Raw genomic sequence first — 24993 nt, forward strand, 5'->3', positions numbered from 1 at the left:
AGTGTGGCCCAACTTTGAGATTGATTAGAGTTTCCACTACCAACATAACAACCAGAACTTCATATTGCCATCCTTCACTACCACAGCCATCCCTGCTCCCGTAACCAGGCCACTGCAGTAGTAGCCACCATCACCTCTCCTACAGCATCTGTGCTGCTATCTCTATTACTGTAGCTTTCTGTCCCACTGAAAATTCCACCATGGCCAAAAATCACCTCTTAACTCCAAAATAATCAACACAACCCATAGAGTAGCCAGGTCCACCTCCACAGCTCTTTGTGGCCCAGCAGACCACATCTCTTATACAGGAAGACCCTTTGTGCTTACGGTTTGTATCCATTAGTATTTCTGAGCAGAAGTTTTACCCACCGTCCCATGATTAGAATTCAGAGAAGCAAATCCTCTTCTTTTTCTACTCTGTCCTAACTTTGAGTTTCAATCTTGCCTTACTTTTAAGGTAGCCCCCAGTTACCTTCTGTATCCGTCACACCACACACATTTCCTCACTGATAAGTGGGCGCTAGGCTTTACACTTTCTCTAGAAGCCACTCTGTGGTTGTACCTATGCCCATCAGCCTGGTATGGCTGTACACATTACTGCCTACCCCTCTACACCCAGCCTGAGCCCCTGAAATGCTTTGTGTGGATTTTGCACTACCGTCTCTCAGTATGGTTTATTAAACTACTGCCTGCAGTTCTGCAGCTGCTCTGCTTTCTATGGATCATGGCTTTTACTTTCAAGTTCTGAGACTTGATACTTGGAGGCCAGCCTAGGCAACATAGCAAATTACAGGACAGGCCAAACTACAGCTCAAGACCCTGTTTCCAAAAGCAGACAAATGATCAAATACTTTACTCCTCTTCTCTCCAGCTTTGTTGTTTTGTTTTGTTTGGGGATCAGTGAGAAGAGCAAGTCTTCAGTAGTCAGACTCCCAGTGCAAACTGCCCTGAAGTTTGCAACAGTCACATTGTCCTCTCTGAGTGCTGCATTACAGGTGTGAGCCACCACTCCCCCAGCTCCTTCTGTGGTTTTACTGTGATCCAGGTTAACATGTAACTTTCACTTGGTATCTTCAACTAAAATTTTCTGGTTCATCCTTAAGACTTAAAAAAAAAATGTAATTTTTCTTATTGTATCAGTACTTCCAGAGCTTTGGGACTTGTTCTGGCCTACAGGATGAAAATGAAACACAGTGGTTGGATGATAGCTGAGGGCAGCTAACTGCAGATGGTCTACCTAACAGTTGTCAGTACTGTGATCAGATTGACATTCTAAGTTGCAAAAAGAAATAATAAAAACAGACATAGGGTTAAGGCATGCACCTGAATTGTAGACTGCTTGCCTAATGTGCTTGCAGCCCTGTGTTCAGACCCCAGCATCACACAAACTGAGCATGGCATGCTTGTGCACACCTGTAAACTAGATGGAACCCAGAGAGTCGGACGATGGCATCATCAGGTACATGGCCATCTTGAGGACAGCATGGTGGCTGCACAAGCCCGTCTCTGAGCATGCCTCTTACAGATCTCAGACATGCAGATAGGGTTCTTTAGCGAGCATATTGTTATAATGAGAACAGTTGTTCAAATGTTGGGTGTCGCTTTGATCCGCAGATGAAGCTGCTGAACCTTTACATCAAACGTGCACAGACAGGCTCTGCAGGAGCTGACCCCACTACTGATGTTTCTGGACAGAGTTAGTGCTGTGGATGGAGCCTCCCAGGTCTCGGAAAGGACAACTGCCTGCCCTCCTCGGGGAAAGGAAACTCAAATACAGCTTTGGGACTCAGCTACCGTTTCCCAGTTCTAGCTTTTTGTTTTGTTCTGTTTTGTATTTTCTGTAACAGAGGGGTGTCCTCAGTCTGCATGTAACTTTATGATAGTTATTCCAAGTTCAGGAGAAGCAGTATTAACATCAGTTGATCAGTACAAAGTAATTTTTTAATCTAATTCACCATTTCACATGTTTGTACTTCTTTGTCTTCCCATTAACCTTTGCCAGTGTTATGATTGTATAAATTTTTTAAAATGCTGGTTAAACAGGAATGCTTAAAGCTTTAAAAGTTTAACAGTCTAAACTTTTTTTTTGCCTTTATTCAACTGCAGAAGAATATTTTTATTTTTACTTTTGTTTCGTATCATGTCCTATGCTAGAAATACTGACGATAATGTGAGACAGAGCAGGGCTGCCTGGAACTCCAGCCAGACGCTGTTGATGTGGCGGTGGTACATGGCGTTAGCTGCGACTTCTTTGGGATGACCTCAAAGAGAAATGTCATAGAATCAGCCAGTTCTGTAAGACTGATAGTGTCTGTTGGTTCTTGATCTTGCCACCTTTATTTAAAGCCGTGTCCCTTCTTTTATCCCATAAGAAAGCTGCACCAAATCACCTGCCTAGGTTTCCATGGGAATGATTACAACGCAAGGTTTTGTTGCAGAGCCTTTGGTTTATCTTTGTTATGAATGATGCTTTTTGTTGTATTTATTAATATCAAATTCACTTATGAATAGACTTGATAATGGAAACAGATGAAAAAAATCAAGTGCATGTGTGTCTTTGACTGTTCTGTTTCTCATTTGATAAACTAATTATTGACATGGGAGTCAACCAGCACCTTTTAGTTGAATGGTGGAATCTGGTTTCCTTTGACCATGAAATTGTCTTATGAAAACATGGATCCTGATGAGAGAGAAGCTGGTGCCGAGGCCCTTGTCCAATGGGCTCACACTCTCTACCTCTTCAGGGCTGACACTTTAACTGACCCGCTGCCTGGAGTGTCTTGGAAAACTACTTTAAAGGTGATGTTTTGTTACCTTTCAACATTTTTTTTAATCACCACTGCTAAAGTTATTTTCATGTGCAGCCAACTTTCAAATATTACCAGTTTGGGTGAAAGGCCAAATGAGGTCATTTGGAACCAGGATACTATTGATTTCTCATCTTGACTTTTTTTTATCCTAACATAAGGTGAATTTGACTGGAAAGCACATGGCTGTTACAGAAGCAGTTTGCTATTGTTACAGAGTTACCTATACCTTGTTCAGCTGGAAAACATGTAGAAACACATGTAAAGAACGTAAGCTGAGAGAACTGGACGGATGCTCACCCGTAGGCTTTTCCTTTCCTTTGTTTTTATTCTGTTTTAGCAGCAAGAAGAGATATAACTCCGTACCCTCTCCCTACTGTAACAGTTTTGTTTTCTACTGTTAATGACATTGTGTATTTATAGTTCTATGCTTACTGTTGTGCATATACTGGCAATAAAACTGTACATAACATTACTTGAAAACCTTAACTATATAGCTCAGCTCTTTCTCTCACTGTGTAACAAAAGATACGGGGTCTTCTATAAGCATGAAAGGTCTTGGACCAGATGTGTTCCCTGAGTTTTATACGTGCATTTGTGTTGCAAAGATCAGGACTCGCAACTACATTTCCAATATATGTAAGAATATGTGTTCTACGAAGAGAAAAGAAAAGAAAGGATGGGAGGAAGGAAGAAAAAACCATGAAAATCGTATAATTTGGGGTTGGATATGGATCTGTAGCAGAGCCCTTGCCTAGTATGCACAGGGCCCTGGCTGGGTTCAGTTCCTAGAGCCACAGACAAGAGAAAAAATCTTTCATAATTTCAAATTGATAAGACTGAGAAAGTTATTGATATTCAGATCACTTCATGCAGTATATTTCTACTTTGTTCATTTCAAAAACATACTTTCAGCTGTTAAAAATGGTCATATAAAGCTACTGTTTAAATGTCTTTAGCTGAAGAACTGGCTCAGCAGTTAAGAGAGTACTTGCTCTTTGTATTAATCAGGGTTATCTAGACTAACAGAACTTACAGAATAAATATCTCTATCTATCTATCTATCTATCTATCCATCCATCTATCTATCTATCTATGGGATTTATTAGGATGACTTAGACAGGCTGTGGTCCAGTTAATCCAACAGTGGCTGCCTGTGAACGGAAACTCCAGAGAATCCAGTAGTTATTCATTCCCATAAGGCTCAGCTGGTCTTCAGTATATGTTGGAGTCTGAAAGAAGTATGAACTTGCTCAGTGAGGCAAAAGCATGCAGGGAAAGGGCAAAACCTTCTCCCATGTCTCCATAGAGGTTTCTAGCAAAAGGCATGGTCTTCCCACCTCAAAAGATGTAAAAATCTATCTTCCTATCTCAAAAAAATCTAGATTAGAAATGAGTCTTCATACGTACTTCAAATTAACCAAAATTCCCTCAGGAGTGAGTCCCTTTTGGGGTTTAATTCCTGATGTAGTCAAGTTGACAGCCAAGATAAGCCATCAATCATACTCTTCTAAAGGACCTGAGAGTTCACTTCCCAGCACCCACTTCAAATGTCTCATAACCATCTGCAACTTCACTTCCAGAGGACCCAATGCTCTTTTCCCATAACCACCCACACATGTATACACATGCAAACAACACAAACAAACAAAAACAAATCTTTATTTTCTGAGTCTTGCTTTCCTCACCCAAACTATACACCCACCATACATTTATTGCACTACTGAGAATTTATTAGAAGAATTTTAAAGGTTCTTTAAGTCAGTGCTCTTAACTGCTGAGCCATCTCTCCAGCTCCACCTACATGTATTTTAAAGTATAGTTTCATGTTTTAAAGCATGTTTAGTTCTGGGTTTCAAAATCTTGCAGGCTTGTGTGCTTTTTGTCTTGTTTTCCCTAAGCTATAGTGTAATTATGGAAAAGTCCTCTGTCGTAACCAGCCAGAGTGAAAGCACTCAAGTGTAATTTCTCATAAGGTGGCTTTTTTGGTTGTTCTTTTAACTAATACTCAACATAGTGGCAAGTTCACTTCTCACAGAGTGGTTTTAGGCGGGGGCGGGGGGCGGGGAGCGGGGGGCTCAGTTTTTAATACAGCTTACATACCAAACATCCTACCAAATAACTGGTTTCCAGCTGTCTTCCTTTCCTTTTCTATTGCTGTAATAAATATACTCTGAAGGGGTGTGGGGCTGGAGAGGCGGCGCCGCAGTTAAGAGCACCAGGTGTTCTTCAGAGCTTCAGTTCCCAGAATCCTATAAAATTATTATATTAATATTGATTTATGAAATTAGTATGGCAGCAATTACTCCTTAACCAACTAATTCCTCAATAATCATACAGACAAAGGTTTATATAAATCACCTTGAGCCAAATACTCCATTCTAAACCTCCAGGCTGATCAGACATCCTCTCTCCCAGACAGACACTATTCCTATCTTACTTGAATTTTCTCCCTGCTCTCAATTCAGCTCTCTCCTGATGTTTTCTCCACTTCCCTCGTGGCTCCCTCCTTTGCTTTTGTCTCTACCCTTTCTAGAATTAGAAGTCCTTCCTAGAATTGGAAGTCCTACCTAGTCTCTCTAAACCTCTGTGCTGGCTCCTTAGCTTTTATTGGCAAGGCTATAAGAGAATGAAAGAGGAGCAATGTCCATACAGGCTTGAGACAGGAGCTTCAAAGAATAAACATTACAAAGCCATGCCCAGATTGAAGCAAGATATGAGGGCAGAAAAATCAGCATTTGAATAACACAAGGGTAAACTTTACACCCTGAGAAAACCTGCCCACAGTACCCATGTGGCATTTCACAACCATCTGCAATTCCAGTTCCAGGGGATCTGACACCACTTGTAGCCTGCAGCACCAAACAAGTACATGCAATACTTGTATCCATATAGGTAAAACACTCGGATTTTTTTTTCAAGTGAATGAATTAAAATACCTTGATAAAAGCAGGTTAGGGGAATCTAGTTTGAGCTCATAATCCATCCTAGAGAAATCCCAGCAGGGACTTAAGAGAGCCTCACAGTACATTCACAGTCAAGAGGGAGAGCCAGGGATGAATGGACAGGCTTATTCTCCCCTTCCTCTAACACAGGTTCAGGATCTGCTTTCTAGGGAGTGGTGTCACCCAAGGTGTGCAGGCTTCTCCTTCATTGACCCTGGATTCTCAGGTGATTCAAGGCTAACATCACACCAACTCAATCTGTGAGTTTTCTCCTACAGCACATTCCATTCACAAGTTTCAGGTTAACACTAGGTGAGTTTTTAAATGTAACTCTCATGAAAATCATGGTGGTTTGGATTTTCTTGTTGGGTTTTGTTACTATTGTTGAGGTTGGGGTTATTTGAAGGCTTTTGTTTTCTGTTTTTAAAGACATGGTCACTTACAGCATGGGTGACCTCAAACTTACTATATAGCTGATCTTGAGCTGCTGAGGATCAAACCCACAGCTTCATGTGTGCTGGGAAAACAGTCTGCTAACATTCCTTCCTCCAAAATAATGGGTTTTATTTCAAAATACTGCTGTCAACTCCAGAGTCCACAGAAACAAATAAAAACTTAAAACTCGGGAGGCTCAGAATTTCCTTCCATTGAGTTTTACCCTAGTGCTAGTAGCACTTCAGTAACTAAGGAAACCAGACCAATAGCTTCTGCAATGGCTGGCCAGAATTTTAAAATCTGAGAGTTGTCAGAATACTCCATGGTTACGCTTACATACAGTACCTAGAATAGTCAGAATAAGACAAAGTGAGAATGGTGGTTGCCCATGTTGGGGGTTTAGGAAGATGAAGAGTTCAAACGTGCCGGGCGGTGGTGGCGCACGCCTTTAATCCCAGCGCTTGGGAGGTAGAGGCAGACAGATTTCTGAGTTCGAGGCCAGCCTGGTCTACAGAGTGAGTTCCAGGACAGGCAGAACTACACAGAGAAACCCTGTCTCGAAAAACCAAAAAAAAAAAAAAAAAAAAAAAAAAAAAAAAAAAAGTTCAAACGTAAACATTATGACCCGATTACTATGAATAACGAGTGATGGGGACATGCGGGTGACAAAGCACCTGGACTTCAAGCATCCTGATTGCTGCAGTCTCCCTTTATATTCTGCTTATCTCACTGCCCTGGATCTGAACTGTTCCACCAAATCACCACACCAAGCATTTCACTTGCTAATTGCAGATCTTATATTAGAGTGGTTAAAAAGTGAAGAAGGAACCAACCAGGTATGATGACAGCACTTAGTATAAATGGAAGGAACCAACCAGGTATAATGTCAGCACTTAGTAGGCTGAGGCAGGTTACTGTCAGTTCCAGGCCAACTTGATACATAGTGTATTGCAGGATATTTGATCACACTGTGAACCCTGAGACTTATTTGGGGGGGGGGGGGGGGGTACTGTTTCTAGTTGTGGTTTGGCTCAACTTTTGGCACGCACCTTTAAACTCTGGCTGGAATACAGTCACACTCTTAATACACCCCTTTAATCCCAAACAGTGAAGGTAAAGTTGGTTTGTAGAAAGAAGCACCCATGTTCAAAGGTGATGTCTAGTTGAGTGGCAGACAAGGTGACAAATGAGAGAAAGATTTGACAGACTAGGCTATGCCCAACTCTCACAAGGAGAGAGAGGAAAGGGAAGCTACCCAAGGGGCAGTGCGGAGAAGAGGAGGCAGCTTTACTGGGACAGTTGTACAGAGACAGGTCGAAGAGAAGACAAGCTGGACAAAGACAAGATTAGAACAGATTGCTAGAATTTATCTGAGATCAAGCAGAGCAAGCAGCAATCAGGAGAGGGGCAGAGAGGAGGGAGCGGGAGAAGGAGAGAGGCCATAATAAGTCACCTTGAAGAGGAGTTTTGAGCAAGAGCAGGTGAGTTGAACCAGCCAGCAAGAGTTCAGAAAGAACTAGAAAGGGTGAGCTTATTCAGCAGCAAGTTTCAAGTTGAAACCATTCTAGGCATAGACTAGGTTTTACGGAGGCTTAATGCTTCTAGGACTAGGCTTAGGTTAGCAAACTGGGGGCAGTAAGATGACAGAGATGACAATTACACCAGGAAAAGAAAAGTTACCTTTACAATAGTGATTCCAGATCAACCAAAGCTACATAGCAAAACCTTGTTTCAAAACACACACACAATTAAATAAATAAATAAATAAATAAGCAGACAAACAATAAAAAAGCAGGCCAATCTCTGAGTTTGAAACCAGCCTGGTTTATATAGCAACTTCCAGGCCAGCCAGAACTACACAGTGAGACCTGATACACACACAAAAGGCCGTGTGATGGGGAGATTTCTGTTAAGGGTTTGAAATACAAACATTTGGGCCTGAGTTCAATCCCCCAAATCCACATAAAAGCTAGATGTAGGTGCACACTTGTTAACACAGCGCCAGAAAGGCAGAGAAGGATCCCTGGGGCTCACTAGTTAACCAACCTAGCCTAATTGTTGAGTTCCAGATTCATGGAGAAAACCCATCCTCTAAGACTGAGGTAGAAATGACTGGGGAAGCCAGCTTGTCCCACAGGCACCTGCATGCAGCTGTACACAGGAACACAGAATGTTACTGATTTAAGACACTCAGATTTGTCACTTCAGAAATAAAGAGCAACAGATCCACTACCTGGCATTGTGGTGTCCCCATAGCAAACACTGGAAGGCTCCGTATCAGGTGGCAGAAACTGGAAGGCCTCAAAGAGGTTGCTCCCTTAAGCCTGAACTAGTTGAAACAAGAGCTGGTGGGAGCTCTCGGTTTCGAAGTTAAGGGAAATGTCCCTGGAAGCTGGAGGAAAGGGAATCTTGTCCTGTAGTGGGAAATGCTCCAGCAGCACACTGGTGAACAAGGAGAAGAACAAATGAGCCAGGCCTGATGGTGCACAACCTGTAATCCCAGCACTTAAAAAGCGGAGGCAGTAGGAACAGGGGTTCAGGTTGGCCCTCAGCTACCTGTTGAAACCAGTTGAAACCAGCCTGAGTTACTCAAGAGACTGTCTCAAACAAACAAAACAAAATCACAAAGGGCTGGGAAGATGGCTCAGTCAGTAAATTGACTGTAAAGCATTAAGACCTGAGTTTAGATCCTAGATACATCCAGAGAACTCAAATAAAAACGGAGTGCATGGGCTGGACAGGTGGGTCAGTGGTTAGGAACACTGACTGCTCTTCCAGAGGACAGGGGGTTCAATTCTCAACACCCACATGGTGGCTCATGACAGTAACTCCAGTACAAGAGGACCTGACGCCCTCTTGTGGCTTCTGTAAGCATTGCACACACATGATACACAGACATACATAAGGCAAAACACCTGTATGCATTTAAAAAAAATGTAAAGACATGTCCAGAAGACAACAAATTTCAGATTAAGAGATGTATATACACTGCAGCATCCTTGTGAAGGTGTCAGAACTATAGGGAGTTAGTGGGTCCTGGGAATCAAACTCAGGTTGTCAGACTCGGTGGCAGGTGCTTTTACTCATTCATCTGCATCCCCAGCCCCAACTTACTCACTGATTTCATTCATCAGGCTTACATTTGCAATGATTTTCTGATATTATTAGTTTGCCATATTTAATATGAACTGCTTCCCATACTGGGAATGAACCCAAGGACTTGAGCATGCTAGACAGGCATTCTCCCAATGAGAGAGAATACTGTAGCCCAACTCGTTTTAATTTTGTCCTGCTGTGTATACCTTGGCAGCCTTAATAAGCTGAGCTCTGCCACCTGTTCTTCAGAGACAACTGAAAGGCTGGAGAGGTGGCTCATTGGTGAAGAGCACTGGCTGCTCTTCCAGAGGTAGACTCACAACTGGTTGTATCTCCAGTCCCAAGGGATCTGACACTCTCTTCTGGCCTCCATGGGCACTGTACACAGACATACATGCAGACAAAATACCCATACACATAAAATGAAACAAAAATTAAGAGACAAGTGTAAATATCTTTAAAAATGCTATAGTAGGCGTAAGTCTCTGTGTAAATGTGCATGTAGTTTAAGCGACATTTCTCATCTGGGTTGACAGGGCTCCTGCCGAGATCCAAGACCACCTACCACGACTCCAACACCAGGCATGAGGAGCCTTCTTTTGAGTTGTTGGTCACAGTCATGCGGAGACTCCTCAAACATCACAGGCTATTGCCATTGCCTTTGTCCCCTAGAGGTGGAAATTTAGTCCCTGTGGCTAAAGACAGCAAGCACTTCAAATGCAGGCCCAAAAGGCTGCTGAGCCGGATCCGAATGAATGGCTCTTCTCTGAGGACTAGCTTTCATGGTACTAGAAGGTGCCATGCAGCTTCCAAAGGAGAGAAGGAAGCAACAGTCCTAAACAGCTGAAATGACCATCGTGACATGACAACCCTAAGGGGACGGCGCTGGCAAAATTGTATCGTTTGTATTGGGTTCTTATACCTTGACCACCCTTCCCATCCATATTCCACCCAAATACCCTCCAACCCCCAACACGAGGTAGAAGAGAAAGAACGTTAGAGTGGAAAGGGGGCACAGCCTCTATAGGCTACTTCCTGCTGACAGCATCCACCATAGAGTCTCCCCACACAGGCCTGTAGCAATTCGACACTCTCCAGAGTCCCCAAAATTTAAACTATCTCCAGCTGGCAAAAATCATGCCCCCCAGAGCAGGAGACAATGGTAGTTAATGGCCTCGCAAAATCTGAAGTAGTCCTACCTCCCACACCCGGGATTAAAGTGAAAACATACACATATAATGTAACTGGGTTTCTAAAGGAGCCCAAAACTCTCACTACGGTAGAGTTGTGCACACAAACCTTGCTGGTAACCAGTAGTTCTCTACTCAGACTTAAGACACGCTATGCAAGAAATCATGGCTTCCACTAGAAATGTAGCCAACTACCCACTGCTGGTGAAGTCATCGATCCACACCCACCACTTTACTAAACCAGCAAAGTACTGAGCTACATTCCAAATATGTGTCCTTACACTCGGATAACTGTAGTTCTCACCCCTCATCAAGGAAACCTCTCTTTGCAGGCAGAAACCATGACAGAAAACCACAACGCACTAAAATGCGGAAGTGTGGATCCCAGTCCCGAGGGATACATTTACGAGATGACTCCTGCACCTGAGGCTCAGAGAGCACTTCAGGAGAGGGGGCTGGGATTAGAAGAGCCAAAAGATGAGGGGTTTTTACAAGGTCAGAAGCTACACACATAGTGTCTCAGCAACAGGACTGCCTGGGCATAACCTGAACAAGGACAGCGCTGATGGACATGCTAACATGGACAGGGGAAAGACCAAGCAACCTCAGTCCTGTACAGAGAGCTACGGGTAATTAAGGAATGCTGAGAACGAGAGAAATAATCTTCCCCAGAAGAAAGCAAAAGCACACCAGCTGGTTATCCAAACGGTCAGACCTGAAAACATGCATACAAGTAACATTATACAGCATGAGCAGGTTGGTTATTTTTTAATCTATGTATGAATATATATGTGCTTGCATACATACCTATGTGTGTGTAACAACAATGGAAAAGGTCATGAGTTTGAAAAAGAGCAGGAGGGGCATAGGGAGGGAAGTGTCTGTGGGGAGGGAAGGGGGACGATGCGATTATTATCTCAAAAAATAAAATTATTTTTTAAAAAAGTAGACAAGTAATAGAAGCGGAGATACAGGCAATGTGTCCACGTTGGGAAGAGGACAAAAATGAAACGTTCTAGTAAACCCAACCCACTCCACCGTCAGGGGTGATGAGAGAGATTACTAGAAGGTGAGAGGTGTGTATAGGTAATCAGTCCCAGCCAGAGTGCTACCCCAACCATCACTGACCTCATGAATATCAACTCCCATCCTTTCTGTAGAAATCGTGTAAAGAAATCTCTGTTGGACGACAAAGGGAAAGGCACAAATGTTCTCCACCCCTCCCTCCCCTCCCTCCCCTCTCTCACTGTCTCATTCTCTTGCTCACTCTCACTCTCATCAGCATCTTTCAGCAAAAGCATTTTCTAAGTGTCTGTTCTACCCTCAAGTGCTATCTCTAAAACAAGAGTCAAGGTGAAAAGAGCCTCTGTTATTTTCTCAACTTTTGGGGTAGACATTACTTGGTCCTGCAACTGTCTCCTTCCCTAACGCTTTCCCTAATCTTTTAATGACCCATCCTTTTCACAGGATACTCTTAATTCTCAAGAGAGGCTTTGATAAGCACCCCTCTCTCCTCTGCTCACAAGAATTGACTTGCAGAAAAGTAATGCGCCTGTCTGAAGAGAAAATGCAGGTACAGCTTTAGAAGGCCGTGTTTCAGGTCCAAACTTAAAGAAAAGGAGAGAAACGGTGTTATAGAGAATACTCTACCCAGCCTGGGATTTCCCACTTGCTGCCTTTAGTAACCAACAGTGTCCCATCAAAGCCCTCACGCTCCTGATCCCACCCCCAAGGTGGAGTTTTACTTTTGAGAGGAGGACAAGAATAACCTTAAAACATGTTTGTTTGTTTGGTTTTTTTAAAAAGGATTTAAAATTTTTGATTATGTGTATGTCTGTCTATGAATACATGCAGGTGCCTACAAAGGTCAGAAGAGGGCGCTGGATCCTCTGCAGGTCAGTTACAATTATGAACTACCTGGTGTGGGTTCTAGGAACATAACTCAACTTCTATGGGAGAACAGCAAATGCTCTTAACCACTGAGCCATCTCTACAATCCCAACACCCACCCCTGCACACACACATTTTTTGAGCCAGGATACTGTGAACTTATAACTCCCTCTGCAGCTCAGGTTAGCCTCAAAGTTCAAATTTTATCTCTCCTGTGTTACCTCCCTAGTGCCAGGACTACATCTGGTAGTTTGAATAAGAATAGCCCCATAGACGAGAGAGAGAGAGAGAGAGAGAGAGAGAGAGAGAGAGAGAGAGAGAGAGAGAGAGAGAGAGAGAGAGAGAGAGAGAGAGAGAGAGAGATTGCACTTAAATGCTTAGTCCAAAGAGTGGCACTATTAGGAACTGTGGCCTTGTTGGTGTAGATGTGGGCTTTTTTGGAGGAAGTCTCACTGTGGGAGTGGACTTTGAGGTTTTATGTACTCAAGCTACACCCAGTGTGGCACACAGTCTCTCCCTGATGCCTGAGGATCAAGACATAGAACTCTCAGTTCCTTTTCCAGCACCATGCTTGCCTGCATGTTGTCATGCTTCTCCACAGATACGATGTAACAGACTAAACCTCTGAAACTGTAAGCTAGCCTCAATGAAATGTTTTCCTTTAACTGGAACATGCCTTTAATCTTAGCACTTGAGAGGCAGAGGCGGGTGGATCTCTGAGTTCAAGGCCAGCCTGGTCTACAGAGTGAGTTCCAGGACAGCTAGGGCTACACAGAGAAGCCCTTTATACAAGTTGCCACGGTCATATTGTCTCTCCACAGCAAGAGAAACCCACTAAGACAACATGCTTGCATCATCTCACCCGTTTCCAAAGACAATTGTTTGACAGAGAACAGCCTCTCATTTTCTTTGGGTATGGTCTTGAATAAATCTAGTTCCACTAATTTCTGTCTCCAGGACTTTCAGTAGAGCTGTGAGCTGAATTAACCTGAAAGTCCTTGCTGTTTTAAGACAGGGTCTTGGCAGGCCTAGAGCTCAACCGTGAAGACCTGGCTGCCATAAACTCAGAGATCCCTCCTGCCTGGGTCTCCAATGTACTGGGAAGAAAAGTATGCCCCATCACCCTCGGCCCTTAGATGTTGGCAAATGTTAGCTTTCAGAGGCTGTGCTTCTGTGTATGTGTGAGTACTCTAGTGCACAGGTTGGTTAAGGAGACAGATGATAGCACAACCACACTCATCCCAACAATCAGAAAATTACACACACACCCTTATATTCCAACAGTTAATAATAGACCCTTCTAATCCACGTCACTGTACCCACATCCATCTGTTTGCTACTCAAATCCAATTCTTTGGAAACAATATTTTGTGGGAAAGAAGTAATCAAGGGCCAGCTTGGAGGGAGCAATTCTTCTCGAAGCTTCTTCTTAGAGATACCCAGACACAGAAGACTTCCAGTAGGGAAGTGAGGAAACACATGGACACGGATAGGAAGTCTCTATGCCTAGTGTAGTTTTCGTCTTTTGCTGGGGGTATCTGTGTTTCTTTTTCGTCTTGTTACCTGAACCATAACTTCCCGGGATTTTGTTGTTGTTGTTTTAGAAAAACATTAGTTTTCTTCAAGTTAACTCTCACAGCAATTTGCATGCTTTGTGTTAGCCCACAAGATTAAGGAATAACGAGGGTGTCACACACTCTTGTGCTATGTGAGTCACCAGATGTTCTGGGCCCTGCAAATTTGTTTTGTTTTGAGACAAGTCCTTGTATATAACCTTAGCTCAGCTGGAGCTCTCGAAGGAGACCAAGCTGACCTCGAACTCAGATCCGCCTGCTTCTGTCTCCGGATTGAAGTTGAGTAGGGAGGGGGCAGGGGACTTTTAGGGAGGGCTGACTGGCTTATTCTCCTGCCAATCAAGATCTTCTGCACAACAGACCTAGCTTACAGCGGACGAGACGTACCCGCTTTCCTCGGGAGTGGGGGCAAAAGCCGACGAGAGGGTATTTCCCAGAACCGACGGAAGTAGGACCTGGAACCACTTCCTCCAGTGCGGACCAATGAACTCTTACTTATGGCAGCCAATTTACTTCCCGAGGGGAAGAGCGTTTTGATTGGTGGCTCAGCCGGGGAAGCAGAGGCTCACGGGAACCCAGTCCGGCCGCTTCGCCGTGATTGCCCAGGAGATCTGTCAGTCAGCCGAGCGTAACTGGTTACGCCTCTTCCGCCGCCAGGCCGCGACACCGCGGGGGCCGGGCAGCGCCGCTCGGCCCAGGCGCAAGTGCGGCGGCTAGGCGCGGGGCCGCGAGGGGCGGGCCTGGGAGGGGAGCGGCCGCGGGGGCGGGGCCGGGGCGGGGCCGGAGGAGGAGGCGGAAGCGGCGAGCGAGCCCGAGCCGGAGCCGCATCGAAGCTGCGTCCGGGCCGGCGGAGCGGCGGCGGCGGGGTTGGCCGGGGCGAAAGGGCGCTGGAGCCTGGGCGGGCGGGCAGTGGGCCGGGGGGGCGCGGCCCGGGAGCGGGTGACGGGCGTGCCGGGGGGATGCGCGCCGGGGCCGTGGGGCGGGGCGGGCGGCGGCCGCGGGAGCGGCGCCGGGGGCGGGCGGCGGCATGAGGCGCGGGGCCGGCGGCCGCGGGAGGGCGGCGCGGCTCGCGGCCCGGTCGCTCCCGCTGCAGCTGCTGGCCGGCACGCTGTGCCCTGACAGCTGGGCCTCGGCCGCTCTCGTCTCAGCCGCGTCCCGCGCCGCCGCAGGTGACCACTCGCCGCGCCGCCGGAGGCTTCACCCGCGTCCTCCCTCAGGACGCGCCCGCGGAGCTCGGGCGCCTTCGCCCCGGACCCGGAGGCCGCGCTGCACGGGGCGACGGCGAGGCCGGAAGATGGCCTGGGTGCTCAGTATGGACGAGGTGATCGAGTCCGGGCTGGTGCACGACTTCGACTCCAGCCTGTCCGGCATCGGGCAGGAGCTGGGCGCCGGCGCCTACAGCATGAGGTAAGGGGCGCGCGGCTGCCTCGGCCCGGTGGGGCCTGGGCCGCGGGGTCGGGGTCCTGCCGCGTGGCGCCGTGGCCTCGGAGGCCGACGGGGGCGGCTAGCGGTGGCGGACCCCGTCGTTTCTGCCAGGGGAAGCCGTGCTAGCTGTAGAGATTGGGTCACAGGGGCAGGGGCTTCCTTTCCGAGTGATTTACGAGTCTTTTTTAGCTGAAATAGGCTTTACAAAAGGCACCGCTTCCAATGGGAAAACTGCAGCTTTTTCTAGGTGCCTGTTAGCGTGGCCTGCGATTTTCAGCCGCTTGACATGAGGATAGTAAGTTATATCGTGAGTGAAAGTAGCCCTGAGGGTTGGCGAGCGCAGTGACTTGCTTGTAGTCTCCTGATTGAGAGTGAAGTTGGGCCCTTGCCTAGGTTTCTTCATTCTCAAAGTGACTCCCCTCGGGCTGTTTTCTGTTGCAGAGGGCTTTAAGATTGTGCCACAAACAATAGTTTAGTCACTGCTGTCTGCACCAGCAGCTGTTCCGTTTTGTGTAATGGGGAGAGGTTGAAACAGATAGAAGCCAAGTGTATCTGCCTCTTACTTATCCCGAAAGAGTTGAAGAGTTCTTCGTGGCTGGGCCACTCTTTGTTTCCATGTTGGAATATGGCTAGTGTAGAGTATGGTTTATCCGAGGAGGGGAAACAAAACCTGAGTAGTTTTTGAAACTGGTGTGAGTTAAGTACTCAGTTTTCAGGAAAATGCTTGGTGTGTAAGTGTGCGAAGTGCAGTGCGGGTTCCCAGCAGCTCCCCTACTTTCCCTGCCGCCCAGGGGAGGTCAGAGGCAATAATACCCTAAGAGACTTGACCTGGGTCAGAGCTGGTCTGCAGAAGTCCAGCCTCACTTCTGAAGCAGTTTGCCTTGACTCTGTGCAGTCGAGAGGTTTCTTGGCCCATGGAAAGGAGCGGTGGAAAGCATACTAAACTAAGAATTAAGCCGCTCGCATCTGACCCTGATTTGGTCTCTGCTCGACTCTCTAAACTTGGCACCTCCTTTCTCTCCAGTTGTGTAACTTGAAGGCTTTGGATGAGGTGGATTGTTCTGTAGAACAACTGTTAGTTGTTGAGGAAATTGAGCTACTGAAAGTGTTAGGGATCGTCTAGAGAGGAGTACTGAAGAGTAGGCTCTTGAATGGGAGTCCTCTTTTAGTGAGTGTCCTTGTCCACTTGAGAGCTCACCAACGGAGCCCAACCTTGTCTCCTTGCTTCACGTTTTCAGTCAGATGGAGCTACTGAAAAGCTTGCTTATTGGTAGTTTTTAGAACGTGGCTTTTGTTCTAGGGGCCTCTGTGAACTAACTGTGCTTGGTTTTTGATGATTTTACCAATTGGGCTAACTTGTGTGGTTATTTCTCTGAAAAAGAAGTCAATTCTTGGTGGCAGCCTTCTCTTAATAATAATAGTCTTTAAGGCAGGCTGGCATCTTTGTGATTCTCATCTGTGATACTCCACTCAGGAAAACCTTTTCAGTGTTTTTTTGTATGTCATTTAATCTAAAATTTCCAGAGTCTCAGAAAGTATCAGTTTTTTGAGGGGACTTGTTTGTTTATATTTAATTGGGTCATGAGAAATCAAAAGGAGTTTGCTTCTTGTGCCTTCAAGACCTTTGATTTGAAAATTTCAAGTATAAAATATTGTAAATTGAGCTGACAAGCAGAACCTCCAAGGGGCATTAAGCTTCTGCAGGCCTCCCTTAACCCTGAGTCACCCTGAGCAGTCTGCTTCTTCTCCCAAGGTATTAGAAAGCAAGCTTATCTTATTATTATTTATTCTCACCTGTGAAGCTCAAGAAGTAAGCCTGATGTGTCACTCACATCTGTAATTTCAGCACTTGGGAAACCGAGGCAGGAAGATCATTTGAGTTTGAGTCAAACCTGGGTACATATTTTGACTGTCATATAGATACATATAAATCAGAAAGTATACTTGAACTTCTTGGAAAAGTCTTGATAAAATTTTGGTTTGATGGACTACAGAGCTGGCTCAGCAGGTAAAGTCATCTGCTATCAAGCTTGCCAATGTGAGTTCTAGCCCCAGGAACACATGGTGAAAAGAGGACTGACTTCTGCAAGCTGTCCTCTTACCCCATGCATATTAAAGGTATACTTGTGCTGATTGTATTTTCTTTTTTAATTAAGTACAAGCTGCTTTCTAGTGTTCTTTATACTGTTTTTGCTGTCATGGATTTCATAAAATAGAATTTATTCTGTCTCTAACCTCAGGGCTTTAGGAATTAAACCCAAGCTCTTGAGTATACTAGGTAAGGTATTTCTTTCCTTCCTTCCTTCCTTCCTTCCTTCCTTCTTCCTTTCCTTTTCCTTTTCCTTTTCCTTTTCCTTCTTCCTTTCCTTTTCCTTTTCCTTTTCCTTTTTTTAGTTTTTGAGATGAGGTTTCATTATGCAGTCCAGGCTATCCTGGAGCTCACTACGTAGCCTGGGTTCCTTAAATAAATCTTGAATGCTAGGATTATAGAAATAAACCACCATTTCTTTCTTTTTTCTTTTTCTTTCTTTTTTTTTGGGGGGGGGTTGGAGAAGGGTCTCATTTAGCTCAAATATCCGAGGATAACTTGATCCTTCTGCCTCCACCTTCAGAGTGCTTGGATTTCTAGGTGTGAACCACCTCCTGATCTATGTGGTGCTGGGATTGGATCCAGGTTTTTGTGCATAGTAGCTAGTCAAGCACGTTACCAATTGAGCCGTATCTTCTGCCTTTGTGACTTTTTTTTAGACTTTTTTTTTTTACGCTGCCTTGGAGCTTACAGTATATAGCCCAGGCTGGCCTCAAACTTGAGATCTGCTTCTGCTTTCCAAATACTGCAATTTTATTCTTAGAACTTATGTTCTAGGGATGCTTTCTTTAGCTTTTGTGGACAATAACTTGAAAGAACTGGAGCATTGTTTTTCTTATGTATGGCATTATACATGTTTTATTAAATAATTTAGGCTGGTGGTATTGGAACCGTGTTAGGACTTTCTGATACTCCCTTTGCTTTTCTTTTTCTGGAGGAAGGGATCCGGTTCTCATTTTCCAGTACAGCCTGACTTGTAAGCTAGCTGTTCAGATTCCCTTTGAAATGAACTAAGTCATACATAAACCTTTTTTTATTACAATATCAGTTCTAGGCTGGGGTTGTAGTTGAATTGATAGAGTCCTTGACCAGATGCATGAAGCCCTGGGCTCAATCCCAGCACTGCCTAAAACTGGGCACAGTGTTACACACATCTCAGGTAGGTAGAAACATCAGAATTTTAAGGCTATTTTGGGCTACATAGCATGTTTTAGGCCAGCTTGAGATACATGAGACTGTCAAGAAAGAAAGAGAGAAAGCCAGCCCTTACTAATTGATAAAATAACTACACACCATTTTTATTGTTTTTTAAAAAGTATTTCACAAAAGAAAAAACTTAGCCCTAAGAGTGAAGTTTCTTTTTATTTCTTATTTTGTGAAACTTAACTTTCTCCTTTGGATTTGCTTATCTGATACATAAAGAAAATCAGCCACACAACGGTAAGTGCTTAGTAAAAGCAAGTTTATATAGATAGCCTTTTCAGATAGTTGTGGGTATTCTTCTTTGAAATTATCAACATTTGACAAGTGGTAGTTTACTTTTTAAAAAACTTACTATGTTGGAGAGGTGGCTCAATGGTTAAGAGCACTCACTGGCTGTCCTTCCAGAGGGTTCGGGTTCAATTCTAAGCACTTGCATGCAGTCTTTAACTCCAGTCTCAGAGGATCCATAGCCTTCTTTTGGCGTCCTGGGGCACCAGACGTGCATGTGGTGTACAGACAGACAGACATGAAGGTAAAACATCCATATACATAAATAATTTTTTTGCTTTTTGTTTTTGTTTCATGTAGCCCTAGCTGACCTAGAACTTGCTCTGTAGACCAGGCCAGACTCAAACCTGCAGTGATCTGCCTGCCTCTGCTTCCCAGTTGCTGGGGTTAAAGGCATGCACCACCACAGCCCTGCTAAAATAAGTAACATTTAAAAACTTTATTTATTCATTGTGAATATGGGCATGAGCCACAGCTCTAGGATGGAGCTCAGGGTGCTGGGTTACAGGCATATGCTGCTATGGCCTGTTACATTTTGACACTTTTAAGTTTGTATTAAGTTGTATTCTATAATTTAGCTGTCAGCCATGGTAGTGGGGCCCAAACTTTATTACTGCAGCGTATTGTCAGCTTTTGCCTTGAATTATGGGCCTACTTGGTTAAATTTTAATTTTTAATGTTAAACTTATTTATTGTGTGTGTGTATACCCCAGGGCATGCGTGGTGTGAGGGTCAGCTTTTGGGAGTGGGTTCTCTCCACCAGATGTGTCAGGAGTGGCACTCAGGTTGTTAGGCCTGGCAGCAAGCCCCTTTACCAGCTGAGTCATCTTGCCTTTCTCTACTGTGTTAATTTTGAGAACATTTCTGTTTTACATCTAAGTCTGAGTAATTATACCTTTTCAGGGTAAAATGATATCTGTTCCTGTCTCACACACTTGTAAGACCTTTTTCCCAACACCATTTATTAGAGCCCAGAGAAGTTGAGTAGCCTGCAGTGTGTCACTCAGAAGAGGGACAGCTGGGGTTTGCAGATTCAGACTAGGATTGGCCTCTGTCCTTCTACTTGCCTTCTTAAACATTCTACTGATAGTAATTGAGCAGTCTCAACACAGAAGAAGGGGATCTCAACGGGAAGAAAGTGGCTGAGGGTCGAGATGGTTTTGTTGTTTTATTTTGTGTTGTCTTGTGTTTGAGTGAGGTTTCCTTATATAGTTCATGCCATAGCCCATGCTGGCCTCAAATTCACTATGTAGCTCAGGCTGGCCTTAAACTTATGTTGCCCTTGAGTAGAGGCACATGACTTGGTTAGAACTTCTGTCTCCCCATTTGTGAGATGTCTAGGGATTCAGTGGAATGATGGCTAAAGACTACAAAGGTGGAATCTTTAATTATCTTACTGATTTTATAGAGAATGCCTCTGAATATTTATAAATTGTTTGATTTTGTTCTTAGAAAAAATTAGCTTTTAGCTTCCTTTTTATGGTTTTTTTTTTTTTTATGTTTTAAAAGGTTTATTTTATTTTATATGTGTATGAATGTTTGCCTGCATGTATGTCTGTGCACCATGTTTGTGTCTGGTACCCACAGAGGCCGGAAGGTGTCAGATTTTCTGCAACAGGGGTCATGGATGGTTGTGTAACACCATGTAGATGCTGGGAACCAAACTCAGGGCCTCTTTAAGAGCAACCAGTTCTTAACAGTGAACCAGCATCTCTCTTGCTCCCTTTTTACCACATTTTATTAGAAAGTGTGTGGGGTGTGTGTGTGGTTTGTACTTGCCATAGCACACATCAGAGGACACCTTTCAGGATTACATCCTTTCCTTCTACTTTGTGGGTCCCAGCTTGTCCACAAGTGCTTCTACCAGATAAGCAATTTCACAGGCCCTTGTTTGTTTTTCTTAGAATTTCATTCTATAGCCTGTGTGGGGATGGTATTTATTTATTCAAAGGTTGAAGCCGGTCATCATGGCACATACCTGAAATCCTAGTAGTACTTAGGAGTGGGGCCAGTTAAGGACCATTCTTGGCTACTTAGTGAATTTGAGGCTATCCTGAGTTATATGAAATTGTCTCTCAAGACAGAAAAAAGTTTTGTGAAGTTTACCTAGAAAGAATTCTGGATTTGAGCTTTTAACTCTTTTTCAGTGGGAATGTTGCACCTGTAATTTATTTCAGGCACATGAGAAAATTCAGATTATTTTAGTTGTGACTGAGTCATGGGGTCCTGGCTTCGTCTTACCTTCAAGCTGCTCAGTAGTGACCTCTTACCCCTACTTCTACCCATCCATTCCCATTCCCCACTGCTTTCCTAGAGGGCTTTCCAGCCTCAGTGTGCTTCCTCTGTGTCCTGTTGAATCCCTTACTTGCTGGTGAGTGATCATAGCAACTCTGCTCATACTAAGAACTGATGGGTTGCCAGAGGTGTGCTTGGTTGTAGGTCACTTTGTATTTATCCTGGTGTGGTCACTTGAGCTTCTTGAGTCAGTGAATTGGGACAGTTGTCAAGTTTGGAATTTGTTTAGACTTGGCCTCTTCAGATGTGCCCCTGCTGCAGTACTCTTGCTGCTTCTAGAACATTGGGTAGTAAGGTAATGAGCTATCTTGGCCTTTAATCCAGCACTCAGCAGGCAGAGGCGGGCTGATGTCTGTGAGGCCAGCCTGATCTACACAGTAAGTTCCAGGTCAGCTAGAGTTACATGGTGAGTGTTTCAACCCGACCCCCCCCACCTTCCCCCCCACAAAAAAAATCTGCAATTTTTTTATTCTTTACATTTCCCATTCTCCCCCCCCCACTCCCGTCATCTTCTGGATAACTTCTTTCTCTCCATTCCTTTTTCCTAAGTTTCCAGTTCCTTAGTTGGAGCTGCCATTTGGGTCATCTTAATTTCCTGTTCTGGGAATTCTGTGTGTTCCCCTTTTGGGTTTGGTATCCTTGAAAGTCTCCTCTTCCCTGCAGATTTTTCTAGACCTGTGTTTTATTTCTTCAAGTTAGATAAGCATGATTTCATAATTTGGGTCTGATAATTCTAGTGTTTGAAATCTGAATCATTTCTGTACCCAGTTAGGAAAATGAGAACCACTGAGGTGTTTCTGGAAGAAAACACCTGGTAGTGAGAGGGCTGGGGAAGGGGCTGTGGTGCCCTTAAGGTCCTGCTGGCTCAGAAGCCTATGTGTTGTCTGCTTTGCACCCACCTGCCTCTCCCTGTCTCAATCTGAAATCTCCCACAAGTGCTTCTCTTTGACTCAGACCAGCAAGATTCCAGCTAGCAAAATGTCTCTACGAGCTGTTGTGAGGCCTCGCCTCTGAAGCAGAGACAGAAGAGCTGGGCACTGCAGATGGAGTCTGACTGGGTGTTAGCCATCTGTTGTTTTTGCTTTGGGTTCTTATTCCTAGAGTCTTGTTTGTCTTTTATGCTCAGTTATTTTTGTGTCTTGGCATTGTGGAATTACCTGGAATAGTTTGATGTCTATGGTTTTTTCATAGCTTGTCAAACTCCTGGAAGGCCTTCCTGCCTAGTTAGGGCCACCTTAAGTCCACATTTAGCAGTTTCCTATATCATCTGGAGAAACTAACTTGACAGGCATCTTTGCAGGAACTTGCTTCCCTTTATCCTGGCTCTGGGACTCTTTCCTCTCAAGTTCATTTGGCAGTGGAAGTATTCTATATCTTTGAGGTAGCCCAAAGCATAACACATCGTCATGGTTCTGTCTTCAAAACGGAAAGACACTCTGATAAAAGCTGTTTAGCATTCCAGGCTTGCTCAGAGTTCCTGAACTTTGCTTCTAGATCATCCTACTTCCATAAAAGATTAGCTCTTAAGAATGATATATATTGGGCTGGAGAGAAAGGTCAGCAGTTAAGAGCACTTACTGCTCTTGCAGACCAGGGTTTGGCTCCCAACACCTGCACTGTGGCTCACAACCACTATAACTCCAGTTGCAAAGGATCCAGTGTTCTCTTCTGCCTTCCTTGGGCTCCTGCATTCATGTGTGACACAAAATCCATGCATGTGCATGTGCATAGCCACACTAATAAATACATCCTTTTTTTTTTTTCTTTAAAGAACGTATGTAATATTCTAGATCCCTCCCTGCTTTGCTGGCCTGGAACTCTCTGTAGTCTAGGCTTTGAATTGATGATCTGCCTTAGATGCCTGCTTTCTTGTTTTGTATGGGTCAGAGTTGGGTATAGACCACTCTGTTAGTTCAGACCGTGTTATTTCCATCTTGGTTTTATTCTTGTCTTTTTAATTAAAAGTTATTATACTTTATTTATTATTATATGTGGGAATGCATGTGTACATATGCATGCCATAGCACATATGTGAGTGTCAGAAGACAACTTATTGGAGTTGGCCCTGTCCTTTGACCATGTAGGTCCTGAGGAACTGAGATGATCATCAGGCCTATGTAGCAGGGCCTTTCCTGGATGAGTTATTAGCCAGCCCCTTGGTTGTCTGAATTCTTTAGAATTTCGCCTTCCAAATATGTCTCCGTTACTTACCTGTTATGTTCTCACTAAGAAGACAGTAAATTTTAACTTGTTTTTGAAAACTAACCCATTGCTATCTATAGTCATGTTCAAAGCTGTGAAAGGGGACACAGCACCCAGTGCATGCAGGGCCCAGCCATCCTCCTGGAAAACAGCATGCACTGCTGGTTATCGTCACTTTATCGGGTTTGTTGTAGGTGTTTGTTTCTTTCTTTCTTTCTTTTTTCTTGAGTCAAGGTTTTATACAGCTCAGGAGGAACTCTAACTCACTCTATAGCCAAGATTGGCCTTGAATTCCTGATACCTCTAGTGCTGGGTTACAGGTGTACTCCACCACACTCTGCAAATGTTTGTTTTGTGAGACAGTCTCCTATAGCCCAAGCTGGTTTTCAGCTCCACGAGTAGCTAAGGATAACTTTGAACTCCTGACCTTGACTGCTAGGATAGCAGGCTTGCACCACTGTGTTCAGCTTTGTTATGGTTTTTTTTTTTTTTTTTTTTTTTTTTTTTTGGTTTTTCGAGACAGGGTTTCTCTGTGTAGCCCTGGCTGTCCTGGAACTCACTCTGTAGACCAGGCTGGCCTCGAACTCAGAAATCCGCCTGCCTCTGCCTCCCAAGTGCTGGGATTAAAGGCGTGCGCCACCACCGCCCGGCTTTGTTATGGTTTTAAAGTCACAGCTTCAGTGCTAACTATGTATGGTTCAGCCTTTCTTATCAAGAGTTTTATCTGGTTTTATGCATTTTGAGACTATGCAATAGATACATTGTAGGATCAAGTTTGTTGTAGCATCCATGTGTGCTTCACTCGAAATGTTCCACTTGTTTGAAACATCATGTGATACCCCATACATACATGTATTATCTTATGTGTCAGTTTTAAAAAATGAAATTTACTTACTGTAGTTCAATCTAAGAATCTGTGTTGGCCTGGAGAGATAGCTCAGGGGTTAAAAGTACTGACTGCTCTTTCAGAGGACCCAGGTTCCATTTCTAGAAGCCACTTGGTGGCTCACAACCATCTGTAATTCCAGTTTCAGGGGGTCTGATGTCCTCTTCTGGCCTCTGTGGGCACTAGACATATATACAAGCAAAATACCCCTACACATAAAATAAAAATAATTTTAAAAGAGTCTGTCTCTAACATTCAAAAGACTCCATTTCTGGGGTTACTAAGACCACTGAGCATTTTCATATAGTTCAACAAAGGAAATCTTGACTTATAAGTGTTTTATCGATTCAGCCAGTATTTTGGTTTCTTTGTGTTAGATGACAGTGAAGAAGCAGCTTTAGGTGTGGTTATGCTAGGGAGGGTACAGACTTCTTATATTTCTGTATTAGCAGGGTAATGGGGGAGTGTGGAAGTCTGTGGTTAACACCTGAATCTGAACATTCTGTAGAAGAGCATGTTGAGAGGTCACTGTGGCCGGAGCACAGTGGGTGAGTTTGTGTTCTGTGGTTTTGTTAGGCTGTTGGTTGAGAGCAAGCTGATAGAGGGTTTAGAGGAATAAGAATCTAATTTCTGACTTTTACTGTGTTTATTAGAACTTTTCCATCTTT

General features: G+C 44.3%; 2 protein-coding genes across 38 annotated transcripts in view; both read left to right on the forward strand.

Annotated features, from left to right (window-relative positions):
- The window catches only part of Clasp2 (cytoplasmic linker associated protein 2), a 173036-nt gene extending 169740 nt beyond the window's left edge, over positions 1-3296 (forward strand). For all 33 annotated transcript variants that reach the window (XM_034483915.2, XM_034483918.2, XM_076917273.1 and 30 more), the window contains one exon: positions 1615-3296. In XM_034483915.2, coding sequence (XP_034339806.1) covers positions 1615-1701 — 87 coding nt within the window. In that variant the 3' untranslated portion in view covers positions 1702-3296. The remainder of the gene's footprint in view (positions 1-1614) is intronic.
- Positions 3297-14713: 11417 nt separating this feature from the next.
- The window catches only part of Ubp1 (upstream binding protein 1), a 44594-nt gene continuing 34314 nt past the window's right edge, over positions 14714-24993 (forward strand). For 2 of the 5 annotated variants that reach the window (XM_034483615.2, XM_034483617.2), the window contains exon 1: positions 14944-15344. In XM_034483615.2, the coding sequence (XP_034339506.2) occupies positions 14965-15344 (380 nt within the window). In that variant the 5' untranslated portion in view covers positions 14944-14964. Of the gene's footprint in view, positions 14804-14943; positions 15345-24993 lie in introns of those variants that run through there. The other 3 variants (XM_076917336.1, XM_076917337.1, XM_034483616.2) reach the window with 3 other exon arrangements.

The sequence above is a fragment of the Arvicanthis niloticus genome, chromosome 21, assembly GCF_011762505.2.
Source record: "Arvicanthis niloticus isolate mArvNil1 chromosome 21, mArvNil1.pat.X, whole genome shotgun sequence".
In the NCBI taxonomy this organism is placed as follows: Eukaryota; Metazoa; Chordata; class Mammalia; order Rodentia; family Muridae; genus Arvicanthis; species Arvicanthis niloticus.